At 37.7% G+C, this 16,247-nt stretch overlaps 3 protein-coding genes across 4 annotated transcripts; all 3 read left to right on the top strand.

Moving 5' to 3' along the window:
* Positions 1–1,099: 1,099 nt before the first annotated feature.
* On the top strand, positions 1,100–5,926 carry LOC121806974 (probable hexosyltransferase MUCI70). Of its 2 annotated transcripts, none has more exons than XM_042207156.1 (11): positions 1,100–1,242; positions 1,503–1,610; positions 1,743–2,062; positions 2,309–2,590; positions 3,064–3,277; positions 3,391–3,500; positions 3,657–3,856; positions 4,172–4,275; positions 4,395–4,582; positions 4,661–4,860; positions 5,517–5,926. In XM_042207156.1, exons 3-11 carry the CDS (start codon positions 1,804–1,806, stop codon positions 5,730–5,732), a joined length of 1,773 nt encoding a protein of 590 aa, XP_042063090.1. In that variant the 5' UTR covers positions 1,100–1,242; positions 1,503–1,610; positions 1,743–1,803; the 3' UTR covers positions 5,733–5,926. The 2 variants fall into 2 exon arrangements, with proteins under 2 accessions (XP_042063090.1, XP_042063091.1); XM_042207157.1 differs by having other exon boundaries at positions 1,740–2,062.
* Positions 5,927–7,270: 1,344 nt separating this feature from the next.
* On the top strand, positions 7,271–8,851 carry LOC121809903. The gene is made up of 2 exons (XM_042210749.1): positions 7,271–7,707; positions 7,957–8,851. Exon 2 carries the CDS (start codon positions 8,025–8,027, stop codon positions 8,457–8,459), a length of 435 nt encoding a protein of 144 aa, XP_042066683.1. The 5' UTR covers positions 7,271–7,707; positions 7,957–8,024; the 3' UTR covers positions 8,460–8,851.
* Positions 8,852–13,844: 4,993 nt separating this feature from the next.
* Positions 13,845–15,430, top strand: LOC121808353 (cytochrome c oxidase copper chaperone-like). Its single transcript, XM_042208783.1, has 2 exons — positions 13,845–14,149; positions 15,032–15,430. Exons 1-2 carry the CDS (start codon positions 14,006–14,008, stop codon positions 15,257–15,259), a joined length of 372 nt encoding a protein of 123 aa, XP_042064717.1. The 5' UTR covers positions 13,845–14,005; the 3' UTR covers positions 15,260–15,430.
* Positions 15,431–16,247: the final 817 nt, after the last annotated feature.

Raw genomic sequence — 16,247 nt, 5'->3', positions numbered from 1 at the left:
GAAGTGCAACGAGCCGATATATAGAGTTGAAATTTTTAAAAAAAATTAAAAAGTAAAAAAAAATTGAAAATTGTTCTCGTCCGTCGGGTGCCCGCAATAACGAACGAGACCGCGGACGAGTGGCAAACCCGACAGACGAGGGGTCGTCCGCGACTCGCTCGCCGGTCGCAATAGTGGACGAGCGGCTCGCCGGTCGCTCGTCCGCCGGCTCGTCCACTATTGTGGATGCTCTAATGATTATTCGTATCTTTTGAAATTGTGAATAACCGCTCGTCCGTCGCGCTCGTCCACTATCGTGGATGCTCTAATGATTATTCGTATCTTTTGGCTCAATAACCTTTTTGTTAGGTGGGATTTGGGCGAAAGGGATCACCTAAAACAAAATCCTAGAAACAAATCCTAAAACATGAACGGTTTTAATAAGTGATCTATTACACATATTTGTAAGTGTGTTTTAGGATTTATTTTAGGGTTTGTTTTAGGTGATCCTCTTCGGGACTCGGGATACTTTCACGTGTGTTTTAGGATTTATTTTAGGGTTTGTTTTAGGTGATCCTCTTCGGGACTCGGGATACTTTCACGTATATCCGTTGTGGATAAATAGGAATATAATTTTTGGTTACATATTAATACGTCGCATACGTAAAATTTCCGTTTGATATCTTTTTTTTCCAAAAGCTCTTTTATTTTATATTAAAACTCAGGCTAAAAACTATTGACATTATTAATAAAGTAATAATTGGACGAAAATAATACTATGAAACGACAATTTCATGTGACGAGGAAATTTCGATGTTAAATAGAAGACAATTTCATGTGACGAGGAAATTTCGATGTTAAATAGAAGTAGTTAGGTTCAACGCACAAAATCGAACAAAGATGAAAAAACTTCTTAAAAAAAAATAAACAATTGCTTTTACAGAATTCAAAATAACAAAAGTTAAATAGGCGTATTTCATAAGTTTATTTATCTAAGCAAGCGTATTCTTTCCAAAATAATTGCTGGTAATTATTATTTATTAGAGAATATTTCTTGAATTTTGCGTTAATAAAAATGGCGCGCACACCAAACATAAATAAAAATAGTCAAAATAAATTAATAAATAATACTATTTGACGAAGGGAAAAACAGAGCACATTGCTATTTTTTCAAATCTCGTTCTTCGAAAATTCGTTGCAATATTTTTACAAGGAAGATGAAAAATCTCTGTTTCGTTGAGTGAAAGAGTAGAATCCAAAAAGGTAAGCTGCTAAACCCAAATTCCGCTCAATTTAATATAAATGATTTGTTTATCTGAGATTTAGGTTTCTTAATCGGCTAGAAATGTAACCAACTGCTCAAATCTTAAATCCTGATTTGTTTATTGACTGGATATGGATAAATTAATTCAGAGGTTGATTTTGTGTATTTCGGATAAAAGGATCGAGTAAGATCAAGTAATGGATTTGTGTTTATGTTGAGGTAGTGATGATGATGATGTATGTTTTCGGGTATTTTCCAGTAAGGAGTGGTTCGGTTGAATCTGTTTATTATATCACGCTCGCGGTGAATTCGAGAGTGGATTCTCAATATTTGGGAATTGATTCCACTGTAACTTCGAAATTGATAGGTAATGGAATCTGAAACCGCATTGCTTTATTTCTATTTCAGGGATCAATTTTGTTATGATAGATTCTATAATGTTGATGTTGTTTTGTGGATTGGTGTGGCTAATTACCTTGTTTGATTTTCTCTACAGTAGATGAAGGAGGAATTTGAGAGATAAGAGAGATGATAGTTGTTTTTGAGGGGCTGGAGGTACAATGACTGGAGGGTCATTGGGATTAAGACAGTCAGGAAGTTGTGGATCCTTGCAGCTACAGGCACAGAATGGAGGGTTCCAGCTGCAGGATTTGTATCTACCTCGTAGGTCTTCGAAGACATGCCTTGCCGGTTACAGGGAGAAGGAGAAGTTTCTGCCTGCTACTATCAGATATTTGAGTCGAAAAAAAGTTGCAATGCTGATTTTTTCTGTGCTTACAGTCTTGGCATTTTTGACAGGGTTTTTCACAATCAATAAAGGTAGAGACAATTTGTTCTTAGCTATTTTCGTCTTATGATTATTTGATCTGATATCTACTTCCTGCTTCACTTCCTTTATAACCTATAGTTTAAGTGTCTTCCTTCCTGCTTCACTTCCTTTGTAACCTATAGCTTAAGTGCGTAACAAAGTTATAAATGTTTAGTACAGTATAATATTTAGTGCTTCAGTTAATAGTACCTCTATGGGGGGTATTTAACATATGTGTACTTTGATTTTTTTTACAGAGGATGATTTCGAGAGCTTTGGTTTGCCTTTTGATGCCAGATATCTTAAAAATTCTTATGTTGCACCGTGGCTATTGCCTGGAAAAGGAGCATTCACATATAATAGTTATTCTATGACCCATAAAGTTTTTGTATGTAATGATAACACCAGTTGGGGTAGTCTCTATAATGCTTCAGTTATGAGTGATTCCTCCAGCTCAGTTACTGATTTTACCAATCCATGCAAAGACTTTGCATTCCCGCCCCCTCCTCCTGGTGATACAAGGCGAATTGGTCCACGCCGTAAGTTTTGAACCTTCTGTTATGTCTTTGCACATTTGATATTATAAAAGCTGAATTGCAGTGTAGTTGGAAAGGAATAGAATAGTTTTTTAGGATATATTGGAGGATTAAATGGATATATTTGAAAGCTGGAAACTAAAGTTGCAATTGCCATTTTTAAAGATACGAGTGTCTTACGAATTTTGGTTTGCCATGATATTTAAGACTGGAGTATCATTGTTTACAACTAGAATGTCCTCTGCATGTAGTGATAAACTATTTTCGTGATACTTTTTTTTTTGTTTATTGTATCTGACACCCAGCTCCTGGAAAAGAGAGCAACAATTAAATTGCTTTCAAAATATAATTTCTTAACCAACTGTATCAAAGTAATGTTCAGGGGTTTATGTTCTTTCCATTATTGTGTCACATGTTTTATATAAATGACCGTTCACCCTAGATTTAGTTAATTTGATCTGGGCTTTTGTCCCCAGCATGCCCGGTATGCTATGTCCCTGTGGAGCAGGCCATAGGTCGTATGCCCAAATTTCCATCACCATCTCCTGTTCTTCATCATATAACTTATTTTTCTGAGGAGAATTCACTGAAAACCAAACCAAATGGAGGCTCTGAGTTTGGTGGTTATCCTTCTTTAAAACAGAGGAATGAATCTTTTGAGATTAAAGAGTCGATGACTGTTCACTGTGGGTAGGTGTACTTACCATTTTCCCTTCATGTGTACGTGCTTGTTCCTATATTTTTTCTTTCTTTCTTGGCTTATTTATTTACATATTTATTTATTTTAGTTGCATATTTGGCAGATTTGTCAAGGGATGCAGACCTGGTTATAAAACTGCTTTTGACATTGATGTGGCTGACCTTGAGTTGTTGGAGCAGTTCCACGAGGTCATTGTTGCCTCTGCTATATTTGGTAAAGCTGCATATGAGTTCAAATTTAAAATTCATGAATTTTCCTTTTCAGGTTCCAGTATGCATTTGAATATTATTACTACAGAGCCGTGATCTGCATGGATGTAACTGTTTCCTTAACATTTTCCTTTAAAACATATTGTTTATGTGTGTACAGGAAACTATGACGTAATTCAGCAACCACGTAATATTGGTGAAATTGCAAAAAGAAATGTTCCCTTTTTTATGTTCGTTGATGAAGAGACCGAAACATATTTGAAAAATGTAAGCACCTTGGGCAGTGACAAGATGGTCGGGTTATGGAGGGTTATAGTTGTACACAATCTTCCTTACACTGACTCCAGAAGAAATGGAAAGGTCTGTTTGTTTGTTTTTGTTGTTTCCCCTATCTCTTTACTAGCAGAACCAACATATAGATTGTTTTGTGGATGAGCCAATCTGAATTAGTCTCATTTGATTACACTTTTTCCATTTAATGGCACATGTAGATATTGTGCTTGACTTTTTAATGGTTCATCCAATTTTGCAGATATTGGCGCTTTATATTTTTGTTTGCCTAAGGTTTCTTACTCTTGGTGTCTGGTTTTAGCATCAAACTATAATATTGTACTCCGAGATGATATGAATAGTTCTAATTTCATATATAAATAAATGAATACTTGATTGTGACAGGTGCCAAAGCTCTTGTTGCATAGGCTGCTACCAAAAACTCGATACTCAGTCTGGATCGATGGAAAGCTTCAGCTTGTCGTGGATCCATACCAGGTTCTTGAGAGGTATTGTCTATTATTTCTCTATCAGCATATGCTTAACTACTATTTTATCAATGTAAGTTATTCAATGACTCATTATGCATCATTCTTGCTCTACTACTCATCCTGTATGCCCTCACTAGGTTCTTGTGGCGCCAGAATGCTACTTTTGCTATATCGAGGCACTATAGACGCTTTGATGTGTTTGAAGAAGCTGAGGCAAATAAAGCTGGGATGAAATATGATAATACTTCTATTGATCGTCAAATTGAATTTTATAAACGGGAGGGTTTGACACCGTATACGACTGCTAAGCTTCCTATAACTAGTGGTATGCTTGTGACCAGCCTATATTTGTATGTTTCGCTCACTTATGTATCAAAACTAATGAGAACTGGACCTTCTTCAGATGTTCCTGAAGGATGTGTAATAATAAGAGAGCACATCCCCATCACAAATCTTCTTAGCTGTCTGTGGTTCAATGAAGTTGATAGATTCACTTCAAGGGATCAGCTGAGCTTTTCAACCGTGAGGGACAAAGTTGCAGCCAAGGTTAATTGGAGTGTTGATATGTTTCTAGATTGTGAAAGACGCAATTTTGTAATACAGGTAGCCGTTTCACCCTCACCAAATGGAAGCATGCTGACATATATTTTCTTTATATTCTTATGGAGGGGAAGAGAGTTCTGTATTTACTCTGAGAGTGTTGATGGCAGATATAATGCATCTGCTTATTGATTTAATGAAAAGATACAAAAGAGGTAATTCTGGAATGAACAGAGGATAATAGCCTGAGCCTGGTAGGTTTTTTTAGTTGGGAAGGGAGGGCTGGAATACCAATTATGCCGTTATGGGCAATTAATTAGAACTTTCGCGATAAAACGATAAAAGTATATAGCCAGTTCTGATATATGGGTAGACTGATATAGATCATCCTTACATCGTGAGATTTGGAAGTTTTCTTCTTATGCATATTAAATGGTTGTCAATGCGAGCGGATTTTGGGAGTAATAGGGAGATTGTCTGTGGTTTAGTTGTGCTGGTGAAGGAAGGGCCTCAATACCATTTCTTCAACAATTAGTTTGGACTATTGAATTAGTGAGGTCAATGCTTGGTTGCTGTTTTCATACGGATAGCCTGATATAGATTAAACTTGAATCTTGCCATTTTTAAGTTGATTTGATTGAGCTTATATTGCTTCTCCAACATTTTCACCAATTTACCTAGTTTAAGCTTGCATTCCATGTTTGTCTGTTTGTTTACAGGCATATCACAGAGATATTTTGGAGCAAAGAGCGCATTTGGCTCTTTCAAGACCTCGAGCACCCAAGACTCGTCCTCGGCCTCTTCCTCATCCTCCGCCAACTATGTCCCACGAGAAAGGCCTTCCTATTAAAGGTGTTGTCCGACGAGGAAAAGACAAGAGACCCAGTACAAGGAGGCGACGCAGAAACCCCAAAACTATCGGAAATTTTCTTTGATTGACTTTTCACGTGTTTCACCATAGACGACGAACTGTATAGTGTTTTTAGTCTGTTATCCGGCACGTACAGGATAGTTTGAAGTTACGGATAGATACGTTTAGAGAGAAATTTTGCTCCAACATTGTTCGAATTCTCAAACATATTTGTTGCAAGTACTATTCTGCCAATAATTTAGCTGAATTTTACTATAATTTATTCTGAATATCGTTTTCAAGCAAGGTGGCTCGGCTCTATAACAGTAATGGACTCTTATTCTTTATTTTTCATACATCTCTTATTGAATTTGTTGTAAATAGATGGTTGTTTTCACTTGTAGAATTGATTTTTGCAGAGCATTTAATGATCGCAACTACAGCTGACGAGGACAATGAAACCATTGACAATCTGTCCATGTCGTTGGGAGCACGATTTGAATCTGTTTGCAGGTTGCTCTCGTGGCCACACATTGTTAAGCTCATCACAACACTTTACCTCATCTTTTACTAAACAAATAGCACCCAGAATTCATAATTCCTTCACTAATCTATTCATAGGTCCTTGCCTTTGCCGCCTTCGTTCAAATTACACGTGCTCGGATCGTCACCAATCGTCTTCACGCATTTCTAACTCGAGCCCGAACTTGACTCAAGTTCACCCGCCCACTTGTCAATAAAAACAACAAACCTTCTCCAAAGTTGGTAAATCCTCCTTCTGTCCGCGAATAGGAGTCTCGGTTCACTTTTACCATAAATGATAATAGGGTCTCACCTTCCACTAACTCATTTCACTCACATTTCATTTAAAACTAATATCTACAAGCGGGACCCATATTTCACTAACTTATTTCCATCCACTTTTCTTAATATTTCTTAAAACCCGTGCCGGCAAGAAATGAAACTCATAATGGCGGGCGAATGGAGTACTTGAAAGGCTTCTTGGCCTCTACTGTCACATCGCTCTCCTTGTTAACAAAGATATCATAGAACTTCAAAAATTTCGGGCTCACTCGTTCGAAGTTAGCCCGAAGCATAGTGTATTTACGACGGGGAGCTCCAACTAGCGTGTCAGTGTTGTACGTTTTAGCAACCTTCTACCAAAATACTTTCGACTTTTGTTGGTTGTCGAAGATCGGATCATCTGAAGTGCCAATCCACACTTCAAACATATTCCGCATCTCGGGCAGGCTGCGTCAACATCGAATTGCATCTTGGGCCATTGGACTCTGGAATTCCCTCCAATGACAATGTCTGGTTGTCGGGCATGTCCGGTATATTTAGGATGTACACATCCTCAAATAGTTAATTTTTATTTTATTTTATGAGATTTCGGTCCGTCTCCCAAAATTAACTCCAATTACAATTTTTTTTCTCTCATTAACTTACTTTTATTAGTTTTGAATTACAATCTATGCATCTCAAAATTTTTATTTTTATGATGGATGGATTATATTTTAAAAAATGAAGTTTCTAAATTTATAATGTTATGACGCCCAATGTAAGAACAGTAAGTCATTATTCAAGAAAAAGGTTTGGGATATAATTTGAGAGAAACACGATTACAGCGATACATGTCGGCAGTGTAATAATCGCGGGCCGACTACTCTATTCGGATCCAAATCGGGTTAGACCCGCTCACCTCGCAGCTACTCCATTTATAATAGCAAGAAATCGAGATCTGCAATTCAATAATCTGTACAGAAAAATTAAAAAGAGCTGGCCCCATTAACAAATTTATTTATGATTGTTGAGTTCTTTTGTAGTATTCCGATTGATTTTGGATCTTTTTGTCTTCTGTTTTGGGCACGCAAGGTCAATTGCTAATCGAAATATAGCTGCTAATTAGCTGTAAAAAAGCAAAGGATTACATTTTTTTTGGGTCAGAAGATTTTCCTTATTTCATCAATTATCCGTTCACATACCATAACTCTCAAGGTTTTGGGCCCCAAAACATTTCTTCCTTTTCGAATTCCATCTCCAGAAAGCTCGTGGAAGAGGTAATCTTTGATCTTTTGAATCCGATTACTTTGCCATCTCAATCTTGATTTTTGAATTTGAATTTAGTTTCATGATTTTGGCTGGCTTTATTCAATTATGTTGTGTGGGATTGTGTGTGTGTGTTCTTTTATTATTATTTGAAGTATAATAATAAGGGGTTTCTCTGAAAATTGCAAAAAGGGGTGTGAGTAAGTTAAAACTAGGTTGATTAAAAACTTAAATGTAGTTTTTGTTGATTATCGTTTCAGGCATAAAAATCAAATCTTGATCCTCGACTGAGTTAATAAAGATAAGGAGAAATCTTGTTGGTTGATCTATGGTGTCATCTGGGTTTTTCCTAATCTGTATGCTCCATTCTTTGGTGGCCTTGTCATGTGGAGCCATGATGATGTTCTATAGGGATGAGGTGTTTGTGTTTAGCCATGGTAAGGACCATGCTAGTAAGATTTTGGGCTCAACACCTCATGATCAGCTCTTGATTCGGACCTCTGATTCGTTTTCGGGCTTGCTTTTGTTCGCTGTTGGGATGTTGCTGTTCATGGTGGCATTTGTTAAGGAGAAGGAGTTCCATGGCTTCTTTGCTAGGGGCTGTGTGGTTCTCCATGTTGCTATGGCCATTTGGAGGATTTACTTTGAGAGGAAGGTGGAGGATCTCGGGCATGACTGGCTGAGGCTGGTTTTTGGGGACATTATTCTAGGGCTTTCATGGGTTTTCTTTCTTGTGTATTCGTGGAGGGAGAAATATGATTGATGTTTGTTGTAGCCGTCGTTGTTCTTCATCATACTGGATTTGGTGGGCACAGATGGAATTGGGAACTGCAATGTCTTTTACTGGTGTGGATGTGGAATTTGGTTTTGCAAGCTTGATCTACATGTTTGTGTCGGAAAGGGAGGAAGAGGATTAAATGTTTCTACGGAGATGTGGTCCACCCCGTGTTTGTAAGTTAGGGGTTTGACTGGGATTAGATGTGCTTCAGAGAGAAAACTTCAATATTTACAAACTAAATCTGATGGACACTTGAATCTGATAAGACTGTGAATAATTTCTTCTCCTTTTTTTCTCTGTTTTTTATACAATGTTTTCCTTCTTTGATTGTTGATCATCGTTGTTGTAAATTTCCTTGAAAAGGCAATGATTTGTGAGATCTGAGTTCCACTCAAGTCTTGATAATATCCTTGACATGCTTGTGATTGTCACTTGCCTTAAGTCTTTCTGGTTGCAAGACATAAAAATGTCTTGCAACCGAAAAATAGATTACTGAATATCCACGATACTGCAACCAGACTTGCTTTATATTGGTCACACACACATTTTTATCATTGATAACATACTTGAGATGGAATTATTATGTCCCATCGTATTGTCTTATGCTCCCCCAGCAAGCTATGGTGCCCCTCCTCAAGCTTGTTTCTTACGACATGCTCCTCTTTACTAATATCTAGAGGTGCGTTCCTCAGTCAAATCTATCCTCTAATTTTGGTTTTCGTTTATATTTTTTGTGTCTTCATTAGTTGCAAAAAGTTTGCTGTTTTAATGTTAGTAACAACATACTGAATGTTTTTGTGCTGTTAATTTTGTTAAATGCTTATGCAACAAATGTATTTATATGCTTTTGAGATCGAACCCTGATGTGATTTGCAGAGGTTATATTGGTAGCATGGCACAATCATATTTGGTTTTTTCTTGCACTCCTAAATCATGCACTATTATCATTAGTCTTTAGTTGTTGATTTTAAGGCTGCTAGGATAGTTGAAAGATCAAAATTCACCAGTTGGTTAGCTGTTTAGATTATAGAAACTATCGAAACAAGAGAGCTAAGAAGCAGCAAGTTATTCAGCAGTGTTCGGTAATGATATTTTCATCTTAGTCTTCTAAGGGGCGCTTACTTGTGGTTCTGCACTTGTCGGATTATGTAATCCCCCGAGTATCCCGATTCTTGAGAATTTGTCACTATGCCCCTTTTTTCTTTGATGATTGATGAATGATGGTCTCTGGTTGGATCCATGAGTACCATATGCCTTGTGTTACAATTTCTTCATCTTCTTTGATACATATAGTTGGTCTTTTGCTTCTGTTAAATGATGTCATGATCAAATTTTGAAATGATGGCATTTTGAGATACATGTTGATCTTTGATTTTGGAAATCTTTTAGATGATTGGTTTTGCTCCTCTATTTGATGTGGAAAGAGATGGCATATTCATGTTGTTTTCTTTATTATCTACATTCACATAGGCTAGTGTTGGATCAATCAAAATAGACTTGATAATTAAGTTTCATATATCATGCCGCATTTATTTACTAACTCAAACACATCATGTTAGTTTCAAATTTTTATTAATATCTTGATTGGTACTTGTCACTCTTGTTGCTTCACAATTTTAAATTTAATCCAAATTTATAGAAAACAATTTAATCCTATTTCACCTTCTTTTCTACCATATATTAGCTCGTGATCATTCATCCCTGCCATAACGGTCCTTCTAATTATAGACAACATCTCATTTCATTTACCTTTTCAACTCTCTTGACGTTTTCATTTCAACAACTGCTTTGTAAAATAGACAAAAGATTAAAAGAGAGGAAGGGGGATTAATTCAAAATTGCAAACCATTGTAATTTCTAAAAAAGTTACTTGGGAGAAGTTTGAAATTGCTAAGGGAATAAATAAGAATTTTGCTAAAAGAATTTTAACCCCAAAATTAAAATTTAATTTTGGAATTTTTGTTTTCCCCATATGCAAATTCTTTCAAAACTAAACACATTTTCCCTTAAACATATCTAATACAATCCATTTTTCAATAATATTCTGCTCAAAAGTTTATATTCTAGAATATTCAACTCATAGTAGTGATTGTTCTTGGACACAAAATTATTATTTTTTAATGAATAAAAGTTACTACGAATTTCAAGAAAAGTTATTGTTCTAATTGAAAAAATTCTCCAATAATTGTCCATCTTTGTTTTTTTTTTCATCCGTCCTCTATTAATTGCTCACTTTCACTTTTTACTAGAAAATAGTAAGTAGGCTCCATCCACATTCTACTAATACATTTCACTCACATTTTATTATAAAACTTATACTTCATCCGTCCCACGTTAGTTGAGTAACTTCCTTTTAGCACTTTTTTGGGAAAACGATACTTCCTCCGTTTCGCAGTAGAACTTTTCGGCATGTGATTTAAGAAACATTGAGTTAGGTGAGATAAGTAAAAGAGTGTAAAGTAAATGAGAAGAAATGTGTTGACTTTTACTAAAAAGATATGGCTTCACACTGCTATGGAACATACCAAAATGACAAAATGACTCAACTACTATGGAAGAGAGTGAGTAATAAATAGTTAAAACGGAGAGAGAGTAATGTAAGAGAGATAATAATATCGAGAAGACTGTTCTCTATATTAATCTCTCTCTTATTTTACTCTTTCCAAAACAACTGTGAAAAAGAGTGCATCAAATAATGTGAGACAGAGGGAGTATATAAAAGTGAAAGTTATATTCCATTAACTTTTTCAATCAACTTCCATTTATATTTCTTAAAGTCCGTGCCAAAATCAAAATGGACAATTATTAAGGGACGGAAGGAGTACTATAACATACAATAGTTATTTTTCTTTTGAACAAAAGTGATTTTTCTGATTATTTTCAATAAAAGTTACTACATTATTAATAAAATGGATAAATTGAAATTTAGTTGGAAGGTCATTCCATAAGTTTTTTTTTCCGGCCATTCCATAAGTTAATCAAACTCCAATCTAAAAATGAAATTATTGATTAAACAAGTACTAAACACTAATCAACAAATTAATTAAACCCCAATGTAAAAAATACTTGAGCCCATTTGTGCCACTAATTGGGCTTTACTTTGCATGATTTAGTGAGCATTCGAATTAAATAAAGAAGCCCGATTTAGAAATCTCTCTCTCTCTCTCTCGGCAGTCAGGTTTACTTTAAGAAATGAGTTTTGGTTATGTGTGATTACTGAAAAATGATTAATAAATGTTGTAAGATTTATTCATATAATAATAAAAGAATTTTTAAGAAAGAAAGAAAAACCAAGCTTCCTGGACAAGCCACGATTTACACTGAAAAACCACCGAGCATAAGACCATCCACAACGCGTCTCGCGCCGGGCTCGCGTCTCGTCTCGGAGAGACGAGACCCCCGCGAGACGCATTGCAGCGGCCGTCTCGTCTCCAGCTCGCGACCGGCTCGTCGCGTAGCTCGTCTCGGAGAGACACGAGACGAGCTGTCTCGCCACGCGCCCGAGACACGTGGCACGTCCCCATGCGTGCGTGACGCCCACTCGCTGGCCCGCGAGTGGGCGTCGTCACTGATGACGCAATAATTCATTTTTTTTAAAAAAAAAATCGATTTTTAATAAATTTTTTTTTTTTTTCAAACGGTAATATTACCGTTAAATATTTATTTTCATATTTTAAATTTTTAATTTTTTTACTCTATAAATAATTCTATTCCATACTCATTTCAAACACAAACACACATCTATTCCTCTCAAATCCTCTCTATCACTCCAATTTCCATCTTCAATCAACTCAAACAAATGGATCCTTTTGAGCAAATGCGTCAATTAATGGAACAATCACTCGAAGAAGATCGACGACGAGAGGCGGAGGAAGCCGCACCACCCCCACGACGCTCCCGGAAGTACATCAATCGGAACCGGGAGGAAGCCGCCGCACGGTTAGTACGCGACTACTTCTGCGATAACCCGATTTGGGGAGATACCTATTTCCGTCGCCGTTTCCGCATGCGGAAACCGCTATTTCTCCACATAGCGAATACTTTGGCGGCCAGGGAGGAGTTCTTCCGAGAAGGGTTCGACGCGGTCGGTCGTCCCAGCCACACGACGCTGCAGAAATGTACTGCAGCCATCCGGCAGCTTGCGAATGGACAAACGGCCGACATATTCGACGAATACCTGCACATCGGAGACAGTACTGGGCGCTTGTGCTTGCTCAACTTCTGCAGAGGCGTCCGGGCAGCCTTCAGTGACGAATTTCTCCGGAGGCCAACCACGGAGGATTGTCAGTTCCTCCTCAACCTGCACGAACAAGTGCACGGATTCCCCGGGATGCTTGGCAGTGTCGATTGCATGCACTGGCAATGGAAGAATTGCCCGGTGGCTTGGAGGGGTTCCTACACGAGCGGCCACAAAGGCACCCACCCAACCGTTGTACTCGAGGCCGTTGCCGACTACCGACTTTGGATCTGGCACGCGTACTTCGGGGTCCCTGGCTCGAACAACGACGTAAACGTGCTCCAACAGTCCGACCTCTTTACCGAAGTTTTGGATGGTAAAGCGCCGGCCATCAACTTCGTCGCCAACAACCGACGGTATAAAATGGGGTACTATCTCGCCGACGGCATCTACCCGAAGTGGCCGACCTTCGTGAAGACGTGCGGCAGGCCAGCGAACCCAAAGCAGGCTCTTTTTGCGCAGAAGCAGGAGGCTGCGCGCAAGGATGTGGAGAGGGCGTTCGGGGTTCTCCAAGCGCGCTTCAACATCATCAAAGCCCCGGCTCGTTCGTGGTTCATGGAGAGCATGGTCGACATCATGTATACGTGCATAATCTTGCACAACATGATTGTCCGAGACGAAGGACCCGATGCCGGAAATTGGTTCGACCCCGAATCCCCCGGAAGCTCAACTGCAAGTAGTCCGCCGCGAAGTGGAGCGCATCCATCTATACAAGAACGGTTGGCTATTCGGGCAAGGACACGCGACTCTAGCGCCCACACCCAACTCCAAGAGGATCTAATTGAGCACATTTGGGAAAACTTTGGCGGAGAATATTAAATTATGTCATTTTTATTTTTTTAGAATTTTAATTATGTCTTCGTTTTTTTAATGTTAAGTTGTAATATTGTTTTAATTTTAATAAAGTGTGTTTGTTTAAATTGAATTGGGTTTTAAAAAAAATTATAAATTAAATTGAATGAATAGTAATTAAGAGACGGTATAGAGACGGTTAAGAGACGGAGCGTTGCAGCCTCCGTCTCTTAGTTAAGAGATGGAGGAAAAAAGGACAGTGGGGCCCTCAAATAGTGCTCAAATAGTAGTTAAGAGACGGTTTAAGAGACGGTATAGAGACAGCGTTGTGGATGGCCTAACCCCATTTCCTAAACCCTTCCCTTCGCTTTTTTTTCTTCAACTCACAACCTTCCTTCTTCGAGATCAAAGGTGATATCTTTCTCTCAAATTCTTTTTCGATTTTTCTCCATCTCCTTTTGCCACTTTTGCTCATGGTTTTACATCGTGGCTTTATTTTTATATGCCGTCTTATATCTTCAAAAAGTTTGAGCATTTTTCTCTTTGGATTCGATTAGAAATACTATTGATCCCCCCACTAAACATATTTAACATGTTTTCGAATTGGATTTGGTTTTGGAAATTTTCCTTGGGGAGAATTCAGCTGGTAGGCTTCTTCACCGGATTGAGTTGCACAGCGGAGATTTGTTATTGTGACTAAAAGTAGAAAATAGCTTAGTAAAACGTGAAGAGTATGCGAAAAATTGGATCTTTTGTTGAGGAAAGCTGATGAAAGGATCGCCCATCATAATCAACTGTAGAAAATATTCTGATTTCCGAAGTAATGTGAAATCAAGCATTTGAATTAGGTTTTAGGTATGAAGAGTTTTCTATTAATAGTTATGTAATTTATGTTAATCTTTCTACTACAGAGGTTTGTGTAACAGATTCAGAATTAAGTTGTGTTTGCGATGATCAATCTTTTAGCAGTTTGAAGGGAAAATGGTTAGATGGGGTATTTGACTTAAGGGAATATTATTGGCGATTAGATATATTTGATTCTGTGTGCAATCCCGTTGATGCAAGGAAGCAATGCTCCTTTCCTTGTTTATGTTTGGTTCTTGTTATATCTGAAAGCTGTTTGAGGTATTTGTTAATTGGAGTATTGGATAAGTTACTCGGATCATTAAAGAAATTTCTTTGTCATGCAACTCCACACAGGTCCTTGCTCTATTCTACGTTTAAGAATGCAATTGTCGTTTGATGAATCAGTTATCTGCTCTTTTACTTAGTTAGTAGGAGCATGGATACAATTCTCTTGATTTTCAAAAGGGATCATATAAATACCTTTAATTTGGTGGGAATGACCATTGACCAACATGATTCAGTTAATATATTATGGCAATAATAATTGCACATATTAGTTGCAGTTCTTCCTTTAATTTTCAGTTTCTGCTGCCTTTGTTTCTTTTTTGTTATTTCTCTCATTGGATAATGTCTCTACAATGTAACACATAGGTTAATTTCTATGCCTTTTACTTGCTTGTAGATGGGTGCCGGATCTTCAAGTCAGAACTCCTCTCCTGTTGTATCCATAAAATCGTTGGATGACCAAGGTTCTGCGCCCGATGTAAAGCCAAAGAAGAAGATCTGTTGTGCTTGCCCCGACACTAAGAAGTTGAGGGATGAATGCATTGTGGAGCATGGCGAATCTGCTTGTGAAAAATGGATTGAGGCTCACCGCAAATGCCTTCGTGCAGAAGGGTTTAATGTTTGAAATGTTAGATAGCTTTCATAATCAACTTGGATAGTTGAAAACATTATTATGGAGTACATTTTTTGAAGTTATAGAGATCGGAAAAATTAACTTGTTTTGAAAATAAGAAACAATGTAAAAACAACTGTTCCATTCTCTGATATTGAGAAATTTATGAAGCAATATTGCTCATCTCGTCTCTGTTGTATTTGGATTCCTGCAATTGTTGGCTGATGCGGGGGAAGAGAGGAAATTTGCAGGTAATTTTCGTTTCTCGTCCAATGTTTATGTAACTAGGATGCTCTAGAGTTGTTTCGTTATAGAAAAATAAGATGATCATATATGGAAATGCGAAGCCTTTGAAGTATATTTGTATTTGAATTACGGCTTCTAGTTTGTACGATATACGAATCAGAATATAGCAATCCTCCATATCCATTGGTGTTGTGTGAGAGAGACAGAATAGTGTAATTTAATTCATTGAGGATAGGAGAAAGGGACACAGACAAACTTATTTAGTGCTATAGAGGATTGCATAATAAGATAAGAAGTCTAGTGCCCCCATCCCAATATTAGGTCATGCTCTCAGTGGCCGCAGGTGCAGTCGCTGCAGCTGCAGCTGCTGCCGCACTTGCACTTGCCGTCATGCTCAGCAGCATCCATCGCCACGACATAGCTGCAACCACAATAAGGGAAACAATCCTAGTTAGTCCAACTCAATATCATCTATGGTAGATTAAAGTTTTGGTTTTGATCAACCATACCTCTTCTCGGTCTCAATGATGTCGGCTGTGTACCCCTGCTTCCTGCAATATGTCGAAGAAAAAATAGATGTTAAAACTGGTCGATTGCTGAAAACTTATTCGAGGTGTAAAAGAGAGAGTTTTTACGTACGTGCACTGGGATTTGTCTGAGCAGTCGCAGCTTCCGCACTTGTCAGACATGTTTAGTGAGGTTGAAGAGGAAACTGAGTAGATATGGAGTTTGTATGTATGAAGTCTGGTTTGCT

This window comes from Salvia splendens, chromosome 6, assembly GCF_004379255.2.
Source record: "Salvia splendens isolate huo1 chromosome 6, SspV2, whole genome shotgun sequence".
NCBI classification, from domain to species: domain Eukaryota; kingdom Viridiplantae; phylum Streptophyta; class Magnoliopsida; order Lamiales; family Lamiaceae; genus Salvia; species Salvia splendens.
Note: the sequence above shows the minus strand (reverse complement) of the source record. Positions and strands in the feature narration are given on the sequence as shown.